General features: G+C 42.2%; 2 protein-coding genes and 1 long non-coding RNA gene across 3 annotated transcripts in view; 1 reads left to right on the forward strand and 2 right to left on the reverse strand.

The window, feature by feature from the left end:
• The window catches only part of LOC116917368, a 29398-nt gene extending 10850 nt beyond the window's left edge, over positions 1-18548 (reverse strand). Inside the window, exons 1-17 of the mRNA XM_032922811.2 lie at positions 18349-18548; positions 16747-16845; positions 16095-16217; positions 15850-15939; positions 15626-15757; positions 15397-15522; positions 14447-14531; positions 13650-13794; positions 13020-13449; positions 9139-9287; positions 8669-8879; positions 2645-2756; positions 2457-2540; positions 1684-1838; positions 1377-1433; positions 1025-1160; positions 696-934 (exon numbers count right to left, since the gene is read on the reverse strand). Coding sequence (XP_032778702.2) covers positions 696-934; positions 1025-1160; positions 1377-1433; positions 1684-1838; positions 2457-2540; positions 2645-2756; positions 8669-8879; positions 9139-9287; positions 13020-13449; positions 13650-13794; positions 14447-14531; positions 15397-15522; positions 15626-15757; positions 15850-15939; positions 16095-16217; positions 16747-16845; positions 18349-18450 — 2475 coding nt within the window. The 5' untranslated portion in view covers positions 18451-18548. The remainder of the gene's footprint in view (positions 1-695; positions 935-1024; positions 1161-1376; positions 1434-1683; positions 1839-2456; positions 2541-2644; positions 2757-8668; positions 8880-9138; positions 9288-13019; positions 13450-13649; positions 13795-14446; positions 14532-15396; positions 15523-15625; positions 15758-15849; positions 15940-16094; positions 16218-16746; positions 16846-18348) is intronic.
• LOC116917370 lies at positions 2752-3695 on the forward strand. Its single transcript, XR_004391116.1, has 3 exons — positions 2752-2922; positions 2979-3145; positions 3232-3695. It is a non-coding gene; the product is annotated as an uncharacterized LOC116917370 (long non-coding RNA).
• Positions 18549-19532: 984 nt separating the features above from the next.
• LOC123470164 lies at positions 19533-23936 on the reverse strand. The gene is made up of 5 exons (XM_045170014.1): positions 23923-23936; positions 23452-23548; positions 23078-23366; positions 22475-22600; positions 19533-20283 (listed from the first exon to the last, which is right to left on the reverse strand). Exons 3-5 carry the CDS (start codon positions 23347-23349, stop codon positions 19848-19850), a joined length of 834 nt encoding a protein of 277 aa, XP_045025949.1. The 5' UTR covers positions 23350-23366; positions 23452-23548; positions 23923-23936; the 3' UTR covers positions 19533-19847.
• Positions 23937-24312: the final 376 nt, after the last annotated feature.

The raw sequence follows: 24312 nt of genomic DNA on the forward strand, positions 1-24312 counted from the left end.
CAAAACGGACCACGAAAGCGGATCTGTTTGCCGCTACTTAGAAAGGCATTACCTTCGATTGATTTTAATTCTTTTCTTTCGGACAAAAGACTTTCATTGACGTCACTACAGCCGGATTTTGAATAACTTTTTCGCATCGAGGTTATAGAATTTTGTTTTCCCATAGCCGTAAACGCTTTTGTTTACCGAATTAAATCGTCATCCGTCGCGTTCACGCACGAATAAAACCAATGTTTTTTTTTCTTTCTTTAAGAGCGCAACGTCATCTTCTGTAGCAATAGGCAACACTATGTCTCAAAGTAGTTGATTGAATAAACAAACGTTGGTGAAGCTACCGCGTCAGTAGCCGAACCATAGCAGTGAAGAAAGAAGTTGCAGCGTAACCCATATAACACACCCAACCACATCCGGTCATTAAGGTATACCTGCGGCGTAGATCTACACACATTGACGTCAACGATCAAGATTTTTACAGATTTAAAGATTGCGCAACGAATCGATTTCGTAGACTGTGCTTTTTGTTTAATTCACGACGCTTTAGGCACGGCTCAAAATAGGCATAAACAAATTCGTTTATCGTCACCTGCATTCAAATGTGGTCAAGAAACCAGCAATATCCATGACATCTAGCGTTCGTGCGCTTAACTCTACACTTGTCCCAGCAACGGGGGGAAAAAAAAGGAATATCGACTTACTCGTTTAGAGCGCAGAAAAAGAGCATAGGGTGGAGCTTCCGTGCTGGCCGAGGCGCTGTGCGTGCGGCGAAGGAAACGTGGGAAACGAAGTCGCTTGTCCGTCTGCTGAGTAGATTGAACCGGGAGCGAAGGATCCGGGTTTTCGTGACGTGACTGGTGGTGGTGCGTGTAGCCACCAGATGGGGGAGAAGACGACCCGACCACCACTGACGGACCAGTTTCTTCCGAATTACTTTCAGCTGTTCAAATATAATTGGATTAGAATTTAAAATAATTAATTAAAGAAAAAAGGATGAAATATTTCTCGCAATGCGCCGTGAAGAACATACCAGACATGGCCCGACTCCTGAACCGACGCGGACTGGCGTTGCCAACGAAAGGGAATCGAAAGAATCCGGCCGATACTTGGCGAGGCGAAGGTGATGCTTCAGACATTTCCGGGGTAGTCGGCATACTGTAAGATACCTAACAGGCATAGCCCCAAATGATGAGAAAGTTATTTTAGGAAGGTAGATTGAGGAAGTTGTGTAGTTATTGCTAGGCCGAATAGAAATGGACACCGTAATCATGTTCCCTATTACATCATTACAATTCGTTGGTTTAAAAAAGCTATTCCTAATGACAGGGTGCTTTTGAAGACAAGATAAAGAAACATAATGAGACTAGATGTATTCATATTACCGGTATTGATCCAATAGGAGCCCTTGTGGTGGAGCTGGACCGACTGGAGGCAGAAACCTGTCCAATTTTGTACAAGATTAAGAAACAGAGAAATAAGATTTCCAGTAGGCAGTTGATAATGGGGTATTCATAACGTCATCTCGTCTTTCAGGAAAATCCTTTTTCAAGTTCAAGGCGAGTCATTCTTTTTAAATCCTTCGTCTCTTTCTCCTTTACGATTACGGAATCCAAGATTTTCTTTTTTTATTATTTACTAGAGAAATGTCGAACGGTTGGAATGGTAAGGCATTTTGGTATGTTTCAATACCCTGCATTTCGGTAAGACGAGTTGCTGGCGTCCATCAGAATTTAATTCACATTTTCGGCTGAAATCAAAGGCGAGTGGTTGGTCGACGCCGTTGGGCGTTTCCATGGCACTGGACGTCGCCGACGCCCAACTGGGACTTGTTTCTGTGCTGTCACCTGTAGGAATGGAATGTAAACAATTTCGTTAGTCGTTGTAAAATTAGAAAAGTAATTTTGCACAACCGAATAATTCACCATCATATAATCATCAATTCAGTCAGTTTTCAGAAAATGAAAGACAATGCTCGCATTGTTGCACAAGAAAAAATTCGTTTAAAAACTCTGGTGCTGTTACATAAAATTTAAAAAAGCTTTTTCACAGTGTCTTCCCCAGTCGAAAACCAAGCTGGCATTATCCAAGAGTCGATAGTTTGTAATGCAAATCAGCCACACAGGCGTGTACTAACTCTTTTCTTTTGCTAATAGCTTATGCTTCAACGACTTTTCTTCTTTTCTTAAAGGCACCCCTTCCATCGACTTTCTATTCGTTTCGAGTCAGCAGCCAATGGCAGTCAAACTGTCGCCATGGTCCTACGTCAAAGCCTTTTCACTTTATCTTTTTAAGGTTATGCACAAGCAAACGATTTTCCGAGTAGGGACTGTTCAATCGTTTGAACATGAAATTCAATCGACCGGTGTTGCCGATTCACTTTGCGTGAATTCAGAAAATCATTTTCCACCTGAACTGAAAGAAAGATGAACAATGATGAAGTTCTTGTAACAAAAGTTAGCCACCTGTGCTGTGTAAAGCATGCCGCTCGTCCGTATTCGTCGCCGACTGGAACTGTCGCATTTTGCAATTCTCAAGGCCGTCGTCCTCTGTTAAATGCGCAACAAAAAAAGAATTGAATCATTGATTTGGCGCTTGTAGCAGCGAAACTAATGTCGATTTCGAAGCTACTTGAAAATAATCGAAATTTTACCGGTTATGGTACCCAGTACTGATTGGAATGTGCTGGTTTTCGGTGAGCGAACCCTATTCGGCTGGTGGTGTTCGTTTTCAGTATTCTCCAAACAGATTGTGGCGGACGCAATCTACAAAAAGAAAAACAAAAAAATCGGAAACCAATTTTAAATATGAAATTAGAATATAGGCTTATCACAAGTTGCAACAGATAGTTACATCCGATGAAAAGACCAACTAACAAGCATTTAAAGCTTCACATTGTACTCGTTTAGCAACAAGAGCCTCGTTGCCCAGGTAATTGAGCAACACAGCAGTTACTCCGTCTTCTTAATTTGTCTCTGTTCCACTAGGAAGCCCAGGAGTGTAATAGACCTAGTTCTTGGAAACAGGAGTCCACCCATGTGTCGTCTATTCGACATCGTTCAACGTCATCGCCCAAAGCAACGTCGTCCTCGTCCCGCTTAGGATAAGAACAGAAGCGAAGGATAACAGACAAATTGGACACAGCAAACTATGGGTAATCAAGGACCGTTATTAGATAATAGAATGAAGTCATCTAAAATGCTTGAAATATTCTATTTTACGATCATGCCCTTGCAATAGGAACGAAATCCGTGTAACCTTGACGAATAATGACCAAGACGAAGCCCTGGGACGAATGGATCAATAAATTTGACGGCCATCCGCAAGACCCATGTTTTGAAAAAGGTTAGACAAACGGAAATTCGAGGGTCGCTACATTGAAAACGCTCAATTTTTACGACTTTTTGTGCCAATAAAAAGCAATCAGTGATCGTTTTAGTGCAGCTATGATCGTCGGTAATTGAACAATCTCAATGTACAAACCATTGAAGATGGCATCCAATTTAATCATGTCTAGTTGACACGACATGTGCAAGCACATATCTGCTGGAGACAGAGCGTCATCAAAGAAACCAGCAACAGAAAGCCCGAAAAGACTGCAATATCACCGTTTTCTAAGAACTCCAATTCAATTATACTTTTCGTCTTTCTGATTCTGAATGGCATAGCTGATATTCTTTGTTAAACTAGAATAACTCTCTAAATAAATCTACACCGTTAGAATACTCAAAGCAATCCTGCAACCTCTTACATTCTTTTCTGCGAGCACTGGCGTCAAACGTCTTTTAAGTTCGTTCTTTATTGTGGGAAAAGTCATTCAGCCGTGATGACGTCAGAAGGCTACCGAGGCTACCACCGGTCCAAAGAACGGGAACACGCACGTCAATACCTCCTACTCTTATTCATTATTTTCACAAATCACTGACTGTTAGCTTCCTGAGATCACAATGAATCTGTTTGCATAACGGCCTCGTTTGTCACAATTCAATAGGTTTCCCGTCATCTGTTTGTTCTTAAATTAAACAGTTGGGTCACAGCTGACACGCAGTAATTGTCGCAGAATAAAATAGGCAACATGGAGAAAGCGAGAGACCGAAAGGGAAAAGAGAAAACTTAATCTAGCGAGTCGAGGGAAATAACAGCAGCGCATGTAGCAAAACTTCACGGAATAACCAACCCAGTCTGGGGAAACTGTTGCGAACGCGGGGCTAGAAAACAAATAAAAATCAATCCAGCTATACGCGTGCAATGCGCTCTCTTGGCGTCAATGTTACTTACTGTTCAGCGGCTCGTAATTCCTTGTGAAAGATGCATTCCACAAGCGCGCATCAGAATCACAGAGAAAAGGGGGTTTAAAATGCCAAACGCGCTAGTGATATCCGTCCCACGCTTTTATTCTTACCACTGCGAAACAGTCGTTTCAATGTTTCGAAACTGCAAACGTTATCCAAAATAGCAACTATCAACCAGCTCTTCACGCTAATCAATAGCAGATGTCGAGCATCGTCTCCTAATGTTAGGAGATGAAAGCGCATTTCATACAAGGGTAAAAGGACATTTCTTTTTACAACGTCTACATTACAGAGTGTTCCAATTCCACCGCACTTTCCTGCAGATTCATATTCCACAATCCTGTTATTCTAAAATGCACAACGCGCAGCAAAAATTCAAGAATAGGGTCTCTTATCAGACAGCCTTTCCAGCTGGATGAACAGCTAGCCGATTATGTCACACATGCGTTAGCAAACACTTGCAATACTGAGCAAAACTAGCAAGAGGAAAGACGAAAATCGCTATGTGGTAAGCAAAGATAGACGTAGATGACAAGAACTGTTGGCATCACAAAGCTGTCTCTTTCGTATTACGTAAAAGGCCAAAAAAAAGAAAGGGCAGACGCAAAACTGCCTCCTATTGATCCAACTTAAGCCCAACTATACGCACATTCTACTGTGCAGCATTTAACTGTACCTGGCAATCTAATGAGGTATGTTATTGCCGTGAGAATGATCGATTAGATTGTGTGCTGGGCCACGTTAAATAGCCCAATGAATGACTGTAACGGCAACCGGATGTCACCTGATCGTTTTGGTATATCTTGGCGTCTAGTCAAGCGCTATACTGTTGCAGCCTTCAGACTCCTTTTTACGTTAACGGCAAGCGATCCTTGACTGTTGGCTCTGGTTACACAAACATTTAGGTTTACAGAAACTTTCGCACTATTGTAGCGTTCATTTAGAAGCTCATGTGACACGCAAAAGAAACCAGCTCTGATATGTAAACAGCAAAATGAACTAGAAAACGTTAGCACCATACTTTCAAATTGAGACAAAACAGCGAGGTCTTTTTTCGATCTTCGTGGGATTAGCTGTCAGGAAAATCGTGAAACATTCAAAACCAAGTTAAAACCTGCGTCTGCCTTTCCACTTAGCCCCACAGTTTTTAAAATTCAATGAATAACACAAGTTATTGATAGGCTCGATAATAAAAGATGGCGGCCTGCAGTCGCAGCAAAAGTTTCAGAAAGAGCTGCCGAGTTGGCGCATTCATTCGCGATTCCAAACGGTGCGTGACAGAACTCAAATATTCAAATGATTTAAAAAGTAGCATTGTCTGAGTTATTGTCATTGCCCCCTTTGCCAACTACTGTATGTCTGTCTATATACTGTCCCAGTAAGTTATTAAACGCTAAACAATCCACGGACGGGTGGTCGTCAATCAATCGGGTCCTTTTCTTTTTTTTTTCGTCCCCATATCCGGCAACGTTCTTGCAAAGCACTTCGATGTGGCTTGAAGACAAAACCCGCCGATGTAAACACACTAGGAGGATGCACACAGAAGAATGTGATGGAATGAGACCGATGGTTGACTAAAAATAACTTGGCATGACTTCGTATTTAGAGAAAGAGAGCGCTCGCCACGGATACCAGTAAATAAGATATTGAGCATAGCGTGTGGTGTGCCTGTGTGTACATTTCAGCAAAAAAAGGTAATTTACAAACAAAAACAATATGTGACTAACGCAGGACTTATTCTACTCTCGACTGACGTCATCAAGCGGAAGGAGAGCGGGCGGATGCCAGAGAAAGACAAAAAAATTAGAAAATATCTAAAAACGTAAACAACGCTGGTGGAAGAGAACAACAATATTCTCTGACTTTTCTACAGCTAGCGTTTTTCATCCACAATATCAAGATCCGCAAGCTCGATGCGACCGTCTCCGCCCTTCAACACGCTCGGATCGATAGTCGCTGACGGCGTGTGCGTGCATGATGCTACAACGGTTTGGGCCTGCGGTGTCGGTCGCTGGTGACTTTCATTTTCGTTTTGCAAGTACCTCCGATCGACGTGCACTCGGTCCCAACCCAAGAGCGGATCGTTGTTTGTTGTCGCCTACCCCCGATCACCTTAGTGCTCGATAGAAGCTCAACTCTTAAAGTGTTGGTAAAAAACACAAAAATAAATAAACTAGGGTCAAAGGATGTCTGATGCGCTCCTTGCCCTCCTTGGACGCATAAATTTTTGCTGTTTGTCTGCCCTCGATGCTATTAGGCCTTTATTTATTCAGTAAAGTCCCTGATGGATATCACACGAAATACTACATATTGTCGTAAAAAATCAATTGATATAGTTTTCCGTGACAATAAGATTTTTCATCAATCTTTATTACACGTGCGACGACATTCTTTATTTAAGGAGGGCCAGTGACGCGGGTCTTCTCAGTTATATAGACGTAAACAACAGCCGTAAGAGGGAAAGATCGGCAAGAAGGAGGTTATAGGGTGGGAAACGAGTTCGGGATTAAGATTGGTGGACGAAAAGGATGCAATCAAATGTCGACCTTGATTTGTTTCTTTTTCGTCCTTCTTTTTTTTTTAGTCTATTGGATTTTTCTATTTAGCGTCTCTACCAACGTCACGGAAGCAGAGAGGTTGATGGTTTACATATGTTGCGCGCTTGCTGTATAAAGAACGTCCAATAAGATGTCCATACAACCAGGACTTTTAGTGCTCCGTAGATTACGTATTAAAAATAAGACGAAAAAAAAAATAGTCAACAGATTTGCGTTTAGGGAGTGGCCTTGATAGAGAAGGACGGTAATGTGCCTGATCAAGATTTTACGGAAAAAAATTTTTTTTTGTAGAAGAAATGACAGCAGGTAGACCCATCCTTCAATCTTGGATGAAGCTACAGGACCAACCCTCCGCCTGGAAAGATATTAGAATCTATCTAAGAATAAGTAAGCAGTCCGTTAGACGCTAGTAACTCTTCAAGTCGGTGATACGTTTCACGGAAATAGAAGAGAAAAATATGAAAAAGAAAGATAGGGGGGAAAAAAAGTTGAGAGATGGAAAGTCTTAACTCCCGTCTTCGACGTCAATCTTTTCCAGCATATAGCCGCCTTTTTTACGTTCTAAACTCTTTGGATCAAGACGGCTCTCGGAGGTTTCCACCGCTCTAGGGACTAAATAACTTTTTCATCCAGAAATTAAAGAAAAGAAACATTTCTTTTTTCGACTGCCTGACTTTTTCCTGTCCGAGTTTCAAGAATAATATCATTGCGTATTTAGACTGTCGGGCACGGACAAGTTCCTGCAGCCGCGCTCGAAGAGCGGAAAAACCCTCCGAGTTACACAATTTTTTTTTTACCGTTTATGGAGTAGAAATCGATGGCATAGTCTAGCCAGTGAGTACTACCTTTTTTTTTTCCCCGATTAGAAGACAAAGAAGAAAAAAAAAAAAGATTACAGGAAAAAAACAAAACAAACTAGAACTGCCGTAATGGGAAAGAATCATATGGTTCTCGTTATCCATTGATTTGCCCCCCTCTCAATCGCATTAGATTTGCCAGTATAAAGCATCCTTTGTTTCAGCTTGTATAGCGCAGATCTTATACAGAAACTGCCTTGTTGTTTCATTGACAAATTAGACATGCGTGACAAAACAAAACAAAAAAAAGCGTTCCCCTATTTCTTTTCTCAGAACTTTTTTATGCTTTAAGTTCTCAGAAATAGCAAAAAGAAAAATTGGATGACGTCAATGCGTAGTTCCGTCTTTCACCCCCTCCGTCCTGATCTTTTGATTTCCGCTCCACCGGCTGCATAGGTCTCACACTAACCTCGAACCTCATCGACAGCCTATCTCAAACGAAAACTCAACACAAATTCAAATCTATTCACTGTGCGTTTCCCTGTAGTGTTCCACTGTTTGTACACCCCATCACAGAAGGGAATCCATCCGGTGATTTGTTTCACTTGTCCGACTCCGTCCCCAGTAAACGCTGCGCTTGTTGACGATATCACATACTTCACCCAAGTCGATAAACAATCACGAAACCTCTAAATTTAGTTCCAACAAACCAAAGATCTCACACGTCCCATTTGTGTTTTTTCCCATCCTAATGTCGACTAGCGTAATTAAAATGAATAAAAACAAAGTACCAGACACGACAAAATGTCTGTGGTTTCTTTCCCGAGGTCGGACGCAAGAAGATGCTAACCGACAAAGTTGATTATGAAATTCGGTATGGGCTATGGCGGCGGAAACGATAAGGGAATGCGGTTAACAAAACCAGGCCAAAAGCGACGAGGTCAAAGTGAGTATTGCCATAGCCCAGTTTGGGTGTTGACTGTTTGATCACCGATAAAAAGATAAAATATGAGAGGCAATAGCGACTCACCTCTGATGTCTGATTGGATTTACAGTCGAAGAATGCGCAACAGAGACGGGCAGTCCAGCTTTGAATGCAGTCCGTAGCGCGATGCGGCACATGGAGAACTGAACTCGGTTTGGGGGCGACACTCTGACGACCTGGTCCGTGTTCCTCTCCTCCCGTTGGGCATGGATCGACGCCGACGCCACCGCCGCTGTTTTTTCCCTTGACGACTGCTCTGCTCCCACACCCCACAAGCAATGAAGGCCGAACGAAAACCAAACGCATGAAAAAAAAAAATTCAAATCATTGACATCACAATATTTCATGTCATCATTTTTCAGCTTCAATTGGTCTCTTATGTTCACCGTTGCTATGCCAGTACGTCAGCAACATTTTGCTACACGAAGAATTTCCGGTGACATGACCTCAGTATTTCCCTTTTTTTTTTTTTAAATGCAAATTTATTTCAAATTTATTCTAACGTTCGTATTTACCGGGCAATTTTATCCTTCGATCCAGTGCCAATTGCGCGACTAAACAGTCGCTGTCGTAAACGTTCTGCAAAGTTATGACGTTCGTTCTGCTCGTTGATGGGCTCAGCGTTCAAGTTCACAAATTCAATGCTTACGTTGCTGCTCTGGTCCTGAAGAGAAAAGGAGAATTAGTTATTCGAATAACCAAGAATCTGAAGAGAAAAAATGACAGTAGTTCATCGATTAAACACAGTCCGTTGGCATATGACAACTGTCTGTTCACGCGGGATAGCCTCTTCAGCTTCGGCTGGAAATGGGAAAAAAAAATGGGAGATATGGTATGTGCATATAGACACAACAAAGGCAAGGGCCACTCACTGACGTCATTGTCCAGAGTCAACAACTTATAAAAACCAAGTAAAAAAATGCCATAAAATAAAACACATCGTAAAAAAAAAGCCAAAAGATAAATATACATTGAACAGAGTTATCAGGGTTACCTACGTCAATCGTCAAATTTTTATTAACCCTGAGACGTCAACAAAATCTAGCAACGCTTAGATCTTCGATATCTATCTGCGACAGTTGTACATACTTGCGTAGCGAACATTGCATACGTCCCATGAACAAGATTGGATCCTACTAGATTAGCGGAATGCAATGTACGGACATATGTGCTGACGAGCCACTTAACGAAGCAACTCATCTCGATATGGTACTGCCCCATCTGTCGTTAAACCGAGACTCCGACTAATGTATGGGCTCTACTGCAAGCCAGAAAAAACTATTTAACCAGAAACTGAAATAGTTCCGCCAGGGCAGTGCTGCCCCATTGGTGACCAAAGATTAATAGTCTATACAAATTGTCCCTAAGTTAAAATTCGTGTCACACACACACACACTATATCTGCCTATCTGTCTGCCTTATACGGACGAGACGGAAAGAAGGGCGTGACGTCAAAGCGATTGTTGTTGCGTTTGTTTTTTTTCCCGCTATTATTGCGATGAGGGAATTTCGGAACCTTGGGATTCAGGCAAAATGGAATATGTAGCTCTCTCTCCTGTCTAGTGTCTCAGTAGCATGCCCTGTGCATAGAGCCAAACCAGGAGGACTCCGACGGGAAATGTCATAGCATTTCCTGTCGCTGGTAATACAAACGACAACGAATTGCGGCATAGGAAGCCGCGGTAGCTGCCTTCGCAGTGGGGTGCCATCATGAGATTGCTTTTTGATTCGCCCCTATGTGCTGGGGCACTGCAGTACTATTTTACAATACGTAAAAAGCAAAAAGGAAATTACAATAGAGCCTACGAGCTGGGTCTATGTTGAGAAATAAAAATAAATAAAAAAACAACGGGTTGGAAAGGGCGGGATGTTACGTTTATTAGCCGCGTTGGCCAGGCTTTAGATCAGTCGTCCAGGAAAACATGCTAGCTATATACTTCCACAGTTCCATTTGATCCAGTGTCTCGGACAACTGTTAGATACACGTTCTGACGCTGCTTGAATAAAACTAAATGAAACGATTGGATGTCTGTCTATCTCAACCTGTAGTGTTCGACTTATGACAAACGACGTACTCGGCAACATGTCATCGAAAAGATTGTTGAATTCTTATGGAGGTCGCGGCAGAAAAGGAACTGGATTGAACAGGAAAGACCAACAGAGAAAGAAAGATTCCATTTGATTACAGATGTAGCTAATTGAATTTTCTATGTACGAGGAGAGCAGGAAAACTGGGTCGTAATCAGCATTCTGTTTGAACTGCTGGTCCTCTAGGAAAGGAGTCAAGCTGTTTTCCCACACACACACACAGACACACACATAAAAATCATAATTCCACACGGTTTCAACGCGAAAAAGATTGGGTGGCGTGGATGATTGATTGTATTACAGGAATCTTCGTGAAAAATTCCAGAAACTTGTCAATTTTCTTATGATTACTTTTCAACATCCATCTAATGATTGTCACGTGCCATAAATTCCCGTGGAACATTGGCGAATACACGTTCAGAGTGAAGAGATGCATTTCGTGAAGTAAAATACTAGGAGGAAAAAAATAAATTCTTCCTTTCAAAAGGCCTCGAGAAAAAAGCTAATAAAGTACTACATTCTAGTTTCTTTTCTTCGCGTCGTCATGCCAAAGAAAGAGATGCATTCTACGAAAACACGTGATTGAATAATGAACGCATCGATAGTAATCTTGCAAGCGGAGAAGCGCATTTTGTAGAAACCGGGTTGAAATTCCTCGAAGGAAAACCAATACTTATGGGAGAGATGTACCCTGGGAACCAAACACAACAATGTAACAAGTGAAAGCAATAAATCAATTGTTGTGTTTGATGCAGCAACACAACCCAGTGTTGTTCCACAACATGGTAACTCAGTTTGATTTATGAAAACATTTTGTTTATGGGTAGGCAAAACATTTATTAATGTCAACATCCCGTCCCCATCCTGTCTAGGGGTCGATTATCGTTTAAGCCAGCGAGAAAAGAAAAATGTAATCATAAAAGCAGGAACAACTATTCGTCCTAGAAATGCAAACGGTGCGATTAACGTTCACAGACTGTGCATACGCTTTTCGCTAAATAGCTTCGAGGATGCAAACATGACGAGTAATCGTCGCAAAACAGTTACCGTAGTCCAAACATTTGAAGCGCGGGGAGAATTATTGTCAGCCAAATTAAACAATCCATTATTTTTCTACTCCAATCTTTCATGTGCACAACAACGTTTGAGACTACACTTTTCTATCGAACGCCTTTCATTTCAAACAAATTTCAAAAGAGATTAGTAGATAGACGGATGATGTAGGAGCGTGCGTGTTTTGAGATTTCTCTACTATGTTTCCAGAGATTTGGTACTAAATAATAGCTACACGAAAAGGATATCTTGCCAGACGAGTACGTGCTCTGCTCAAGGACGCCATGTAATCTCTCTGCCAACATATTATTAATCAATCGATCAAGGCGGAAGGACAGTAAAGAACATAGAAACAACATCCATCGATTGCTCGTACATGTCGACATTCGAGTTGTACATTGGCCTACGTACCACGCCGATAACTACACAAGCGTCACTGCAATTCTTCAAAGCAATAGACACAACAACGCCCTCCCAATATATATATATATATTTTAACTGTCACTTTTCCTTCGCAAATCTAAAGTTATTTTTTTTTACTTCCCCAGTGACGCAATTCTTCACACTACTCACTGGTTAAAACCGGCCGTCACGTGCCGACAGAGCAATTTCTGCTCCGTTTTCTTCATACAAGTTTCGTAAAAGGCGGCAAGTTATTCCCTGTCATGAAGTCTGTAGCTTAACTTTCTTCAATTAACCAGTGGAACTATATTGGTAGGCGTGCTCTACGCTTTTCACTTAAGGAACCCCAACACATATAAACCCAGGCTAGATGGAAGGGGGAAAAAAAAGAATCGGACAAGATTATTTTACGAGAGGAAAAAAATAAAATAAAATCGCACGCCCAATAGCTGGCAAGACCACACACACGTGCTGATCCGTTTCCTTTGCAATGCACTGAGAACAAAATGCCAACGACTTGGCTTCGGTTCACTTCGCCTAGCAGCTTGACGTGACGCGCTTCGCTTCATAAAAACCGCTTTACAAACGGATGGCTTTGAACTTTTTAGCACGCAAAAAAAGAAAATCCAAATGCCACCATTCTAAACACGTCGCCTTATCCCATGCGCTTCTAAAATAAATTTCCAGACCAACACAAAACGAAATAGAAGTTGCCACCGGGGCATAATAGCATAACACGGAAAAAGGCTCATGTGACGTGGCTCATCTAAATACGTGCACATGGTACCCCACACCGATGCATAATACTACACATCAATGGATTACGTATAGTAAGAGAAGGGTATCTACATACCACATCAATTGGATTGCCAAGGCTGATGTCGTGAAACACAAGCCCAGAAGCTTCCCCATCCGGCTGTTGGCGTTCGTCTGCAACGGCGAATTCGTGTTCTTGCTCGGTAATGGGTTCGCTTGAATTGAATTTTCCAGGTGTCAAGTCGGATACTAAATAGAGATCGTCGCAGGAATAGCTCTGGTAGAAAGTCGGCTCGGTCGTCGGTTTTGGAGGCAAAGTCGACGACGATCGCGCTATCGTCATCGACGCCGGAATCGGGATAGCGCCTGTAGACAGGCAGCGACGAACGCGCCGCAATATACCAATGGCATTTCCTCGCCCGCTTCGGTTGCTGCTGTTGTCCTGCCTCGGCTGCTGTTCTCCTATCTCGTTCTTATCGCACAAACTGGCCGCGTTCCAGCAATGTTCCCGGTTCTGCAATTCATCCCTTAGATTTGCAAAGAACGCGTGCGTCTATGTTAGTCCACTTGCAATCATTTATCACACACAGAGCTATTTGTTAGCTAGCCGCTAGACAAAGACACATCCATTGTTTGATTTTTCTTTCTTCTACAAAGGTCCGCAAATTTGTAGTACAACAATGTGTGTTGTTTCGGATTTTAGAAATAACCTTGAGTTCCAACTTACATTTGACGACGGATCAGATCTACCCACGTAATCTTCTGCGTTCGATCTTTAGCTCGCATCGTGACAGTAGAACAGCCGAGATGAACTGATACTTTGCCGATACGCGTTTTGTCTATCGCTCGATACACCAAGCGAAAAGACGGATCTGAAAATACAAAAATACGGATATAGGGCTGTATGAAAGAGCGAGACTTAGAGGCGTTCAACAATTGGCTCGCATAACAACAACGAGAGTTACGTCAAGAAAGACGGTACGCACTGCACAGAAACAGAATTGAGCCGTTGTTGCGTCTCCCCTTGGCCATTAAAGGCACTTTGAAAAGACTTAGAAGCCCTTAGCAAAATGTACGATGAAGAATAGACTGTCTAGCCCATAATATGGACGTAAAAACATGGAAATAAAGGCAAATAAGCTTATTTTAGATATTGCACACACGAATTGAAAAGTTGCAGGAAGTTATTACGACTCATTGTATCTGTTTATAAACTTCGTCAAGTTTGTTTTCTTTGCTCGCAAACTATCGATCATGCTTAATTTTTTCTTTTTTTGCTAACAAGAAAAAATGCCTTTGTCGTTACAAGACGAGAAACTAAAGATAAAGAGTTTAGATGGCCCGACACAAAAGCAAGAGCATTAAACAATCGATAAACGATAAAAAATAGCGATGCTCAGGACAATAGATCCGAAAACAGAGAAGGCACATAACTTGGAAAATAGGGAGAAAGAACAAGAAAAGAACTAAATACAGCCATCTCCGCATTACACGAACCATGACAAAACAATAGAAGCAACTCACTCAACTGATTCTCAGCAGCCAGGAGACGGACCATGTTGCACAGCAGGATAGGCTCTTCTTCCACAAAATGAACGCCATTGTTCACCTGACGTAGGCGGCACAAAACAAAAACGAGAATGATATTTACGTAAACCCGGCGACAAGAACAAAAAATAAGACGTCAGAGCCGCAGGTTTCTAAGAAACGACCGCTTTCGGATACGACAACATCGGCACTGACTGAAAATGAAACACATTTCTCACAGGTTTCAGACCATACCTCTGCCTGTTTAGGGTATTCGAGGATGAGTTACATATTTTGCATTCAACTAAACAAAAAAAAAAAGGTCACCCTTTCCACGAACGTCCCTTCTGTCTACAAACATTGGGGGGTGCTGTGATCTTCCCAATGTCATCTCTGCGGTAGGTGAGTTATGAAACAAACACCTATCCTCCCAATTTTCGAAATGATATCGTACTCTGCCCAAATACTACAACGAAAGAATCAAATTAGGTGGTTAAGTACGAATGATTTCAACCCAGCATGTCCAAGGTCTTAGTGATCATTAGTGGGTATTACAAAATTAAGGAATGTCAAGATTTGGCCTTCGTACACTTAACGGCGGTTTGAAGGCTAACTAAGCTTTTTCAATGCCAATTTTATTGTATTGGCAATAGTTCTTGTACCACCAAAACATTGCGAAATATCAATGCGAAAAGACTTTGCCATCTATTGTGTATAGCTTAATTATAATCGATAGCTTAGTAGACGGCACTCCAAGGCGATCAAAAAGAAAAAACGAACCAAAATAAAAAGAATCGATTCCATGGCAAGCCACTTTTCTCCCTTACTTAGCGTTCCGCAGAAAGAAAAAAAGGACAGATTCACAGAGAAAGACTTTGCAATATTGTCAGTAAAATGGGTCTGGAAGAACTTGGAACGTATAGAAAAACAAATAATGTCTTGCTTACGTGAGTGAGCAGTAGAGAGTCGGTAAAGAGTAGGGCCCAGAAACGTGTCTCCAAAGAGCCGTTCCGTTTCCATAGGAAGCCCTGGTGCAGTAGACAGCCATCGTTGATATTTGAATGCAATTTGGGCTAAGGAATGACGAGAAAAGAAATTCCATAATATTATCCGCATATCTATAGAAACCTGGACAAGACACATATGCCAATGACAATCGCAATAACGTGTGCGTACCTGGCGGATTGTAGCAGCGTAGACTATCGTTTGCTGCTGTTGCTGTTTGCCGACGTGGACTAGATCGAGACGGATGTAGTCGACCGGGCAGAAAAGTTCTTGAGCTTTCAGATGAAACTTGTCGAGTGAAACCTGAATTGGAAATGACAGGAAATAATGCTTAATAGTTCACCAGGGACTGCGAACACATGAAATGATTGGCAGTCTCTAAACATCACGCTGACCTGAAAGGCTTCGAGAAAGTAGTCGATACGATCTTCGATCTTCAGTTGCTGATTCAACGTTTTCAGAAATCCGCAAATGTCGTTCAAATGCTGGCGTCGCGTCATATGGTGAATCAGTAAAAGTTGGAGCGATAAAACGAAAAAGGGGAAGAAAAGCGAACGATCGACATCATCCATCATCCATCGTCGGCCAAGATATGCAATAATAGTATGTATAGATAGGATTCCTCCTTACTATCTCTTACCGTGAAAACGCTATGGTATTGGTCAGAGAGAACCCCGTGATCGGCAGATCCTTTCTGTGAAGCCGTGACGACGGATTGTAAGTGCTCCGTGACGTGATCCAGTAGTTTCTTCAACTTGTGCAGCTAACGCACGTCACCACCATTGAACAAAAAAGGAAACATGAGTTCCCAAACTCTTGGAAAACAAATTTTACGAAGAAAACCTAAATAGGGCCTATCTATTAAATAAAACATCGCAAGACGAACGTTAATAAAAAAAGTTGCCATCTACTAAACTAAACTTTTTTTTTTCTGTGAACAGTTTCTATTTAGTCAGGTGCCGTTTGTGCCAGTTTACTTAAGAATTCAATGCACGGCATCTGAGGGAGATCAAACGTCACAATGTTCTCATTCGTAACCGTCGCCACGACTAGTATAGTCAATTGGCGTCCTTAAAACCAAGAAACAATTGATAGAACGAGAGAATGGGGGAAGAAAAAGAGCAACGATCTGTTTTTGAAAAAGAAAAACAAAAAACTTTAGGCGTTCGGTACGCACACGCGACAGCTGCTTATTGATCGTGGTAGGATGAGAAAGCTATGTGTCGCGGAATGAGAACGTCCTGGGAAAACGGGTCGCAAGATGATGCTTCGAGATGCGGGATCTGACTCACCTCGGAGGCAATCATCAAAGGCGTGGTGTGGATGTTGAGCGAGCGCAGCTGGTGGGTCATGATCATATAGTCAATGTGTTCCTCCCCCATTTTCTCCAACTGCAATACGAGAAGAAGTTGTTAGATATAGAAGAGCTGGGGTGCTATACCATTTTGACATTACTACACTCGGGCGTGTATTGCAACGCGCACGATATGTAGATATACTGGTAGTTCGCCAGTGTTGTGACATCTACCATCACACGTTAGTTTAACGCGTAAGTAACATCTTTAGTACATTTACTTCTATGTCGGATGATTGAAAAATCCGGTGCGCAAGAGAAAAATGTTTTCTGGGGGGGCGGGCCATTGCTCCGTAATTTTTAAAAGTAAACCATTTTTAATTAACAAGACATTTTTTGGGACTTTTAAAAAATCCAGAAACTACTATCGACGTTTTCTTGTAAACCTATCATCGTTAAAAAAGAGGAAAATCGTGCAGAGATGGCGTGATGTGAAGTCTTACCAAACAGACGGATTAAAATATGATAGGCCAACGTGCTGCGGAAAATTCGCTGCTGAGAATCTTTGCGTTTGCCGTGTGCGCTTGACACTAGTTATTATTACCAGCTAGGTCTTACCAAAAGAATGAAAAGGTAAACCCCACAGCCGGATTATTATTACAAATACATAATCCAATTTCACCGGTGTACCGAACAGATAGTAATAATAAACACTAACCCCCTTTTGGTTCGTGCAAGGGCTTTGACCTGTTCCAGCTCCGATAGGATAAACGATACATCTATAGTTTTATAGACCTTCTTCAAGAGCATCATATCGGTTTGTAATTTTTGTTAGATGTCTGCACACACAAAAAAAAATAAAATAAATTGTGATTAAGCAAACGTGGGATTGGATGACGAAAAAGTCTGAAGTAGCAGCCCTCGTCTAGTTTGAGAGGAACTGGCAATAAATCAAGGGATTGGGAACAAGATTCTCAAATTGTGTAATAACGCATTAGAGCAAGCTCCACTGCAACCCTATGTCCGGCATTTCTCCATCCCATATAATGGCAGAGTGCGTGGACTGATTATTGCACTTTCTAGCTTTCTATCTCTCCTTTGATGCTGTTCCGTGTAATCATTTTTACGGATAGTATATCCGTTACCAAGGCAGCAAAGACGATCGATATTAGAGAAGGCAATTTTTGATAACGAGCCTCGTAGACCTACATTTTTTTCATAGCGCATCAAAAAGGCATTATGGTGCCATCAGTTTCCTGGCATTAAATTAGTCTCCTACATTCGTGTGCGAATTAGAAAACTATATCAAGTGCACACTAAATAGATCTGCATCCACTGCCAGCACAGTGCTTTGCAATTTCAAAGTTCTCCAAATGATTACTAGACATTCTGTCGTCTACCTCGTCCCTAATATACTAGAAGGACATACTCGCGTACATAATGGATGTCAAATGTCCTTTTAGTGTTTCCCCCCAATCCAAAGACCGGGAAACAAGACAATAATGTGATGGAGCAAGAGTCAAGGTTGGCTCACATGATGAACTTGGCAAAAAAGAAATCAGCGAGGAGTAAAAAGGACAATATTGACAAATGTACTCGCCTTTGATAGATAGAAGATGGCCTTGGCGGCTTTGTCTATTGACTGGCCAGGCGGATTCATGCGCTGGACCGAACTCAATAGGCGATGCACGGCTAAGGTCATGGCTGTCTCGGCATTGATCAGCCCGTGCTTGGCGCAATGGATTTCATGTAGCGACACCGACGTTGCAATGTCTTCGGGTGGTGGATCGTGCAGCTGGCGGCCAAATCGAAAACGCACGTAGTAATATATAACAATCAACTTGAATCCAACGTCAGATTTTTGTTTTCTTCTTATCTTCTTGCTGCGACTATTTTCGCGTCTCTTTTTCTAGAGTTGGCTTTGCGAGCCAACGTGACAGAATGAAGAGCTAATAACAGAAAGCCAAAAAGGATGGGGTTGCAACGACAACTTTTCTACTGATGCATTCCGCACATCGGAGCGTAAAGCGCGCAAAAAGGACTCGAACATTGCGGTATTATCTAACTCTTCTGTATAGCCTGTCTGGTGCTATAATAGAAGCTATTCCACGGAATCGAAGGACCAATAAAAAAGGGGGAAAGCAACGAAAACAACAACAACAACAACAAAGGAACGATAACAAGTGAAGAAAAAATGGAAAAAGATGATTTATCAAAGGTAATAACAAACTTTTAATTCAAAGGCGTTACTTGTATGACCTCTGGATTGCTGCACGTGACGAACAACATTAATCTATAACGAAGCCAGCACGTGTCACTGAAGAAAAAACAGATTCAAAGGGGAAGCAAAAACGATCGCAGAATAAATACGAAAATTATTGCAACGGCCTTGCCGGGTTTGACGATCGTCATTGATGCGCTAGAGCGTATCATAGTCAAGGAGGAAAAGGTGCCGTGTTGCTTTGTTTGATTTCGTCTGTCGATGGTTTGTCAAATGCCAGACACGTGCGGTCTCGTTATAGTGTATTAGTGTAACTATAAGGTTGCCGATACCTGCAGTTACGGTTCACATATTAACAAGAAGTTTGAAACTAATACTCTCTGCGTTTCCAACTTTGTTAAAGCAACTGCCAAGGCTACCGGTATGCAAAGCCCTACAATGGCTGAAATGCGGCCCTACGAATTGAATGATTGAATTAAGAGGTAAACTAAAATTAGCATTAACGTGAAAAAACAGCCAATTAAAATGTTTACATAATAAATAATATAATTTTCTAAAAAAAATGTGGGATGTACTTTTATTTACATGGTACGGCAGTTTACATAAAAGCGGCATCTATTATACACGGCATAATTTGCATGAGGGAACGCGATCCGCGTGAGAAAAGCCAAGACTCAATACAAAAATACATACAGTCGGAAGTGGAAGTGGTGAACTACTATTTTTATACAGTGGAGGCTTTCGACGACGGTAAACAGAAACACAATCAAAATAAAAACAAGCAGCTATATGCAGAATGTGGGGGGAAAACAAAAATCTAAATCAATTGAAAGAAAGGGCATGAAGAACATTGCGTCATGAATAAAGAAGGTGGCATCTCAGACGAGAACGCCGCCGCCAATAGATTTATTGAAAGCCACTTTGAGCGGTGGCGCATTGGAAATATGAATTCCAAGCGGAGCACTAGGTGCCAAAGTGTTGCTACCAATAAGAGTAGGATACCAGGACACGTGACCGGGATTGCCATTATGACTGACATTTTCAACTACTTGGCGACGACTATTAGTTGCAGCGCTAGCAACAGCCGGCGTCGCAGCAACAGCCGACGGTGGCTGATGGTGCGAAACGGCTGGCGGTTTTCGAGCCGCATTCGCCAATATACTGTGTGTTTGATTTACCGGGCTTTTGGGTTGCCGTTGTTGAAAGTCTGAACGCAGCTCGGCAGTGGTCAGTTGATCGGAAGTGACGCACCCCGACGACGGTTTGTTGCCGCTTTTCCGATAAATCTCCAATGTCAAGGTATCACCTGCCGCTCTGTAATCGAAATAAAAACAATCAATGAAATTCGGATACGACCAATTACAAGCAGGAAGGTATCGATTGGGAAGAAGCGCTACAAAATATGATTTGAAAATAGGGACAACTGCTTCTGCAATCTTGCCTCCAATGCAGAGTATCGACTTGTTTGTTGACATAGGAAAATACTATCAAAACCTTTCGCCTCTATCAGGCTCTTGTGTACAGGCCTACACCAATGTCGATGAAAGAAAATGGTGTGTCTTTCGTTGGCAGCCGCTCTAAGCGCTCCGTCGCCCTTTCACAAATAACTAGCGCTAGCGAATCGATTATTTTTTTCGTTCGCAGAAAGAGCAGATGAAAAGAATATCGAAAGTTTTCTTCCACGACATGAAGGGCTGGGTCTCAACGATACAGGCCACTATCATCCAATAATGTGGCTGAAGATGGTACGTACTCGTCGGTCTCTCCTACGCAAACAGATAATGGGTGAACAAGAGGACAGCTTATGGGTGTGGCAGGCTTTTTGTCCATCCCCTCCATACGCACGCACACACGCTACAAAGAAAAAAGTAGTTGTGTGATGTTCCTTACAGTATATGCGTATGTTCACGTAGCCTCAGAGGGGGAAACATCGACGATGCCCAACTAGAAAAGAGTCGAAATGTCAGACGACCATACGCGCTGGGGCACGTTTCCAGAACCTTTTCCATTAGCTAGTAGACAAGGAAAAAAGTTACTGAACGTACGGGATAGAACCCAAAAGAAAAAAAGAAAAAAAAAAAAAGGAAACTTAATGTGAGAAAGGATGTGTTCTAACGTTTTCTAACGATCACTATAGAGACTCAGGTCGAAACTCGTTCGTAAAAAGGAGGGAAAACAACCCGTGCGTTAACTGAACTCTAGTGGTAGAGACGTTGACATCGCTGTCCCGTTTTCCTTGTCAGAGTTTTACCTTGGCTGTTATCCGCGGCATCCAATTGCGTAAAAGAATTTGACCAAGAGTTTTACCGTTCACGTAATTTTTCTCTTGAGACAGTGTAAAAATTTGTTGAAAAAACATGAAAAACTCAGTAGAACGTGACTACATGCAGGTCTCCGAACGTCTAGCCTATTGTCAGAAACAGACGGGAGATTTTCTAGCAACGGATCACTAGAGAAGCTGCATATCTTCCATCTGCCTTTCCCTACACTTATGATGCAACACAAGCTGTTGCCCTAGCACAAAAGGACAGTGCAACAACGACTCACTCAATTGATTTTCAGTAGCCAGGATGACGGACCATGTTGCATAGCAGGATAAGCTCTTCCTACACAAAATGAACGCCATTGTTCACCTGACGTGGGCAGCACAATAGAATAGCGAGAATGGCGTTACGTCAAACCTGCGACAGCAACACAAAATAAGAAGTCCAAAACAAAATCGCAAGTTCCTAAGAAACGACCACTTTCGTATACGAACAAAATCGCAACTGAAAATCCAACACATTTCCCATAGATTTCAGACCATACCTCCGCCTGTTTAGGGTATTAGAGGATGTGGTAGATATTTTGCAATTCAACTCAGCAAACAATACAAAATGATAACCCTTTCCCTGAACAACTTTCTGCCTACATGGGGTGCGGTGATCTTCCCTATCTCTTGCCTGCGGTAGGTTCGTTTTGAAACCAAAACCTATCCTCTTGTTTTCCCCCGAAATGATATCGTTCTCTCCCCACTAATGCGACGATTGAGATCAAACTAAGTGGTTAGGTACGAATGATATCAACCCAGCATGATGTCCAAGACCCTAGTGATCAGCATCTCATATGCCTTTCTTATACATTATGATGGAACGCAAATTCTTGTCCTAACCTGATAAGGACAGTGCCTCTCTCATAGGCTTATTGCGTGCGCTCGCTTTTGTTTCATTGGCGGGGGTTTCACGCGGGATTTTTGAAAGTGTAGCTAACGTGGCCGGTGACGGTCAGAGAAAATAGCCCACCAGCACGCAAATGTGATGCATCGCCCGTGGGTAGTGGCATGCGAATAACTAAAATCTATTAGAACAGGTAGGTAGATCAAGAAATGGGGAAGCCAGTCCAACAAATATTTATCGACCGATCGTCCGTGCAGGTCTGCTGGTGAAAGAACTCGGTCAGAAGAAAAAGCCAACGCAACAGAATTTTTGGAATAGAAGGCAAAAGGGCAAAAGGAGTAGAGGCTTACTGAATTAATTGAAGAACTTGCTCTTCGTCCATTTTAACAACGTTGTGGCTACCGACGAAGACGATATAGTCGGCGACGCGCATGCCGGCCAAGTCAGCTGCTAATCCAGGCTCAACTCGCTCGATCCTGTAATAGTAATCAACGTTTGTCTAATAAATAAGAGAAGTACACTAATGCAATAAAATAGCACACAAAAAAAAACAAAAAAATTCTAAATGGACATAAAAAGAACACACAATAAAAGGGAGTATTGGGTAATAGTTACGTAGGGTTACAGTACTAGCAACATCTATGGGCGAAGTAATATTATTACAGTATTGAGCTTTATAACTTTTTGCTTGTGCAATGCCCTGTACCGTAAAGCGACCTCATTAGTCCCAAAGTATAATCTCTTTTACAAGTTTCTATATGACGCTGTCCGCGAGCCAGCCCCCAAGTATAAGGATCTTCTTGATTGCCGACTTCGTATTACAACAAGAATTGATTACAAAATATCTGTCCTTATATTAGCAGCATTCTCCTTCCCCCCCCCCCATTGATTTGTACTATTAGTGCAGACGTATACGTAATACGTAATTGGAGAGAACAAAGAAAACATTGTACCTCGGCGGATGGGTCCACGTCACAGAGAAACCGTAGCCTTTAGGACCTCTCTTGAGATTGACCGATGTAGTGTACGGCGTTTTGCCTTTCGGTTCGACTTCCACAGGCACACAACGTACGGCAGTGTGGCGAATGTCCGATCCAATAATCTTCGGCAACGCAGCAGAAGATGGTGACGGACTAGACGATATCTCTGATGTTACACGATCACGTTCATCACTAATTCCATTGTCCAAGTCGCTGTCATCCACGACAACCAGATCCTCCTCCATGTCTGGATCTGTCGGTACTGTACATAACCGAACCCACCCAAAAGAAATTCGATTAGAATGCTGATGAACGAGATTGTTAAACAAATGTTTTTGGTGACATACCGATAGTCGAGTTGTTCAAATCGATTTGTTTTTTCACGGCAAAGTGACGTTGGCGCCCAACGTTCCCGTTCAGAAGCCTGTACCACCCGCTAGCGTCCTGCGACAAAAACGGAATGAAAATCACAATTTAGAGATGGGGACAGAAAACGCTGGAGGAACAAGCGAAGGCAAAAATGGTTGGCATTTTTGTTATATCGAATGGCTTGCTGCCGTTTTTAAATCCTATATAGAGAGGAAGACCAAAGGGAGTTTGCGCCGACCCGCTAATAGGTTTAGAAATGAATAAGGACGGCTAAAAACTTCTCAGCTATGGCTGCCGTTTCCTGTCGAACCATTCGGCTACAGTTTTGACCGTTATCACGAACGACGAATAGCTCACACCAAAGGCTTCCTTTCTTTTTTCTGTTTCGACTTATCCGTTGGAATCGAGAAGTGAAAGAGAAAGTGGAAAAGATAAGACAGATAGGGTACCTTATGCAAATGAGAAAGAGCTACAAAAAAAGGAGACGAGAATAGAAAGGTTGATCAAATTCGGGCTTAAGAATGAATCAGTATGTACTCACTTTGCGTATGACGTGGCTGACGCTAAAGGACATGCAGCCTCGGAAATCGCTCCGACTGCGCAGACGAAAACAACATGAAAAGAGAAGCACAAAAAATGCTATGTTTAAGAGACAATCCGAAAATTGAGAAATTAACATATGATAATGAAATTAGCTACGAGAGCTTGATTGCGTAAGCTTGAGCCCAATTCCACACACTCGGCGGATTCGATTTCTCAAGTGAAATGAAGATAAACTTTGACGCGTTTATTGCGTAAAGGTCAAAGATTCTTGCAGGAATGAGAACTCAGGCGAGCGT

This window comes from Daphnia magna, linkage group LG2, assembly GCF_020631705.1.
Source record: "Daphnia magna isolate NIES linkage group LG2, ASM2063170v1.1, whole genome shotgun sequence".
Lineage (NCBI taxonomy): Eukaryota > Metazoa > Arthropoda > Branchiopoda > Diplostraca > Daphniidae > Daphnia > Daphnia magna.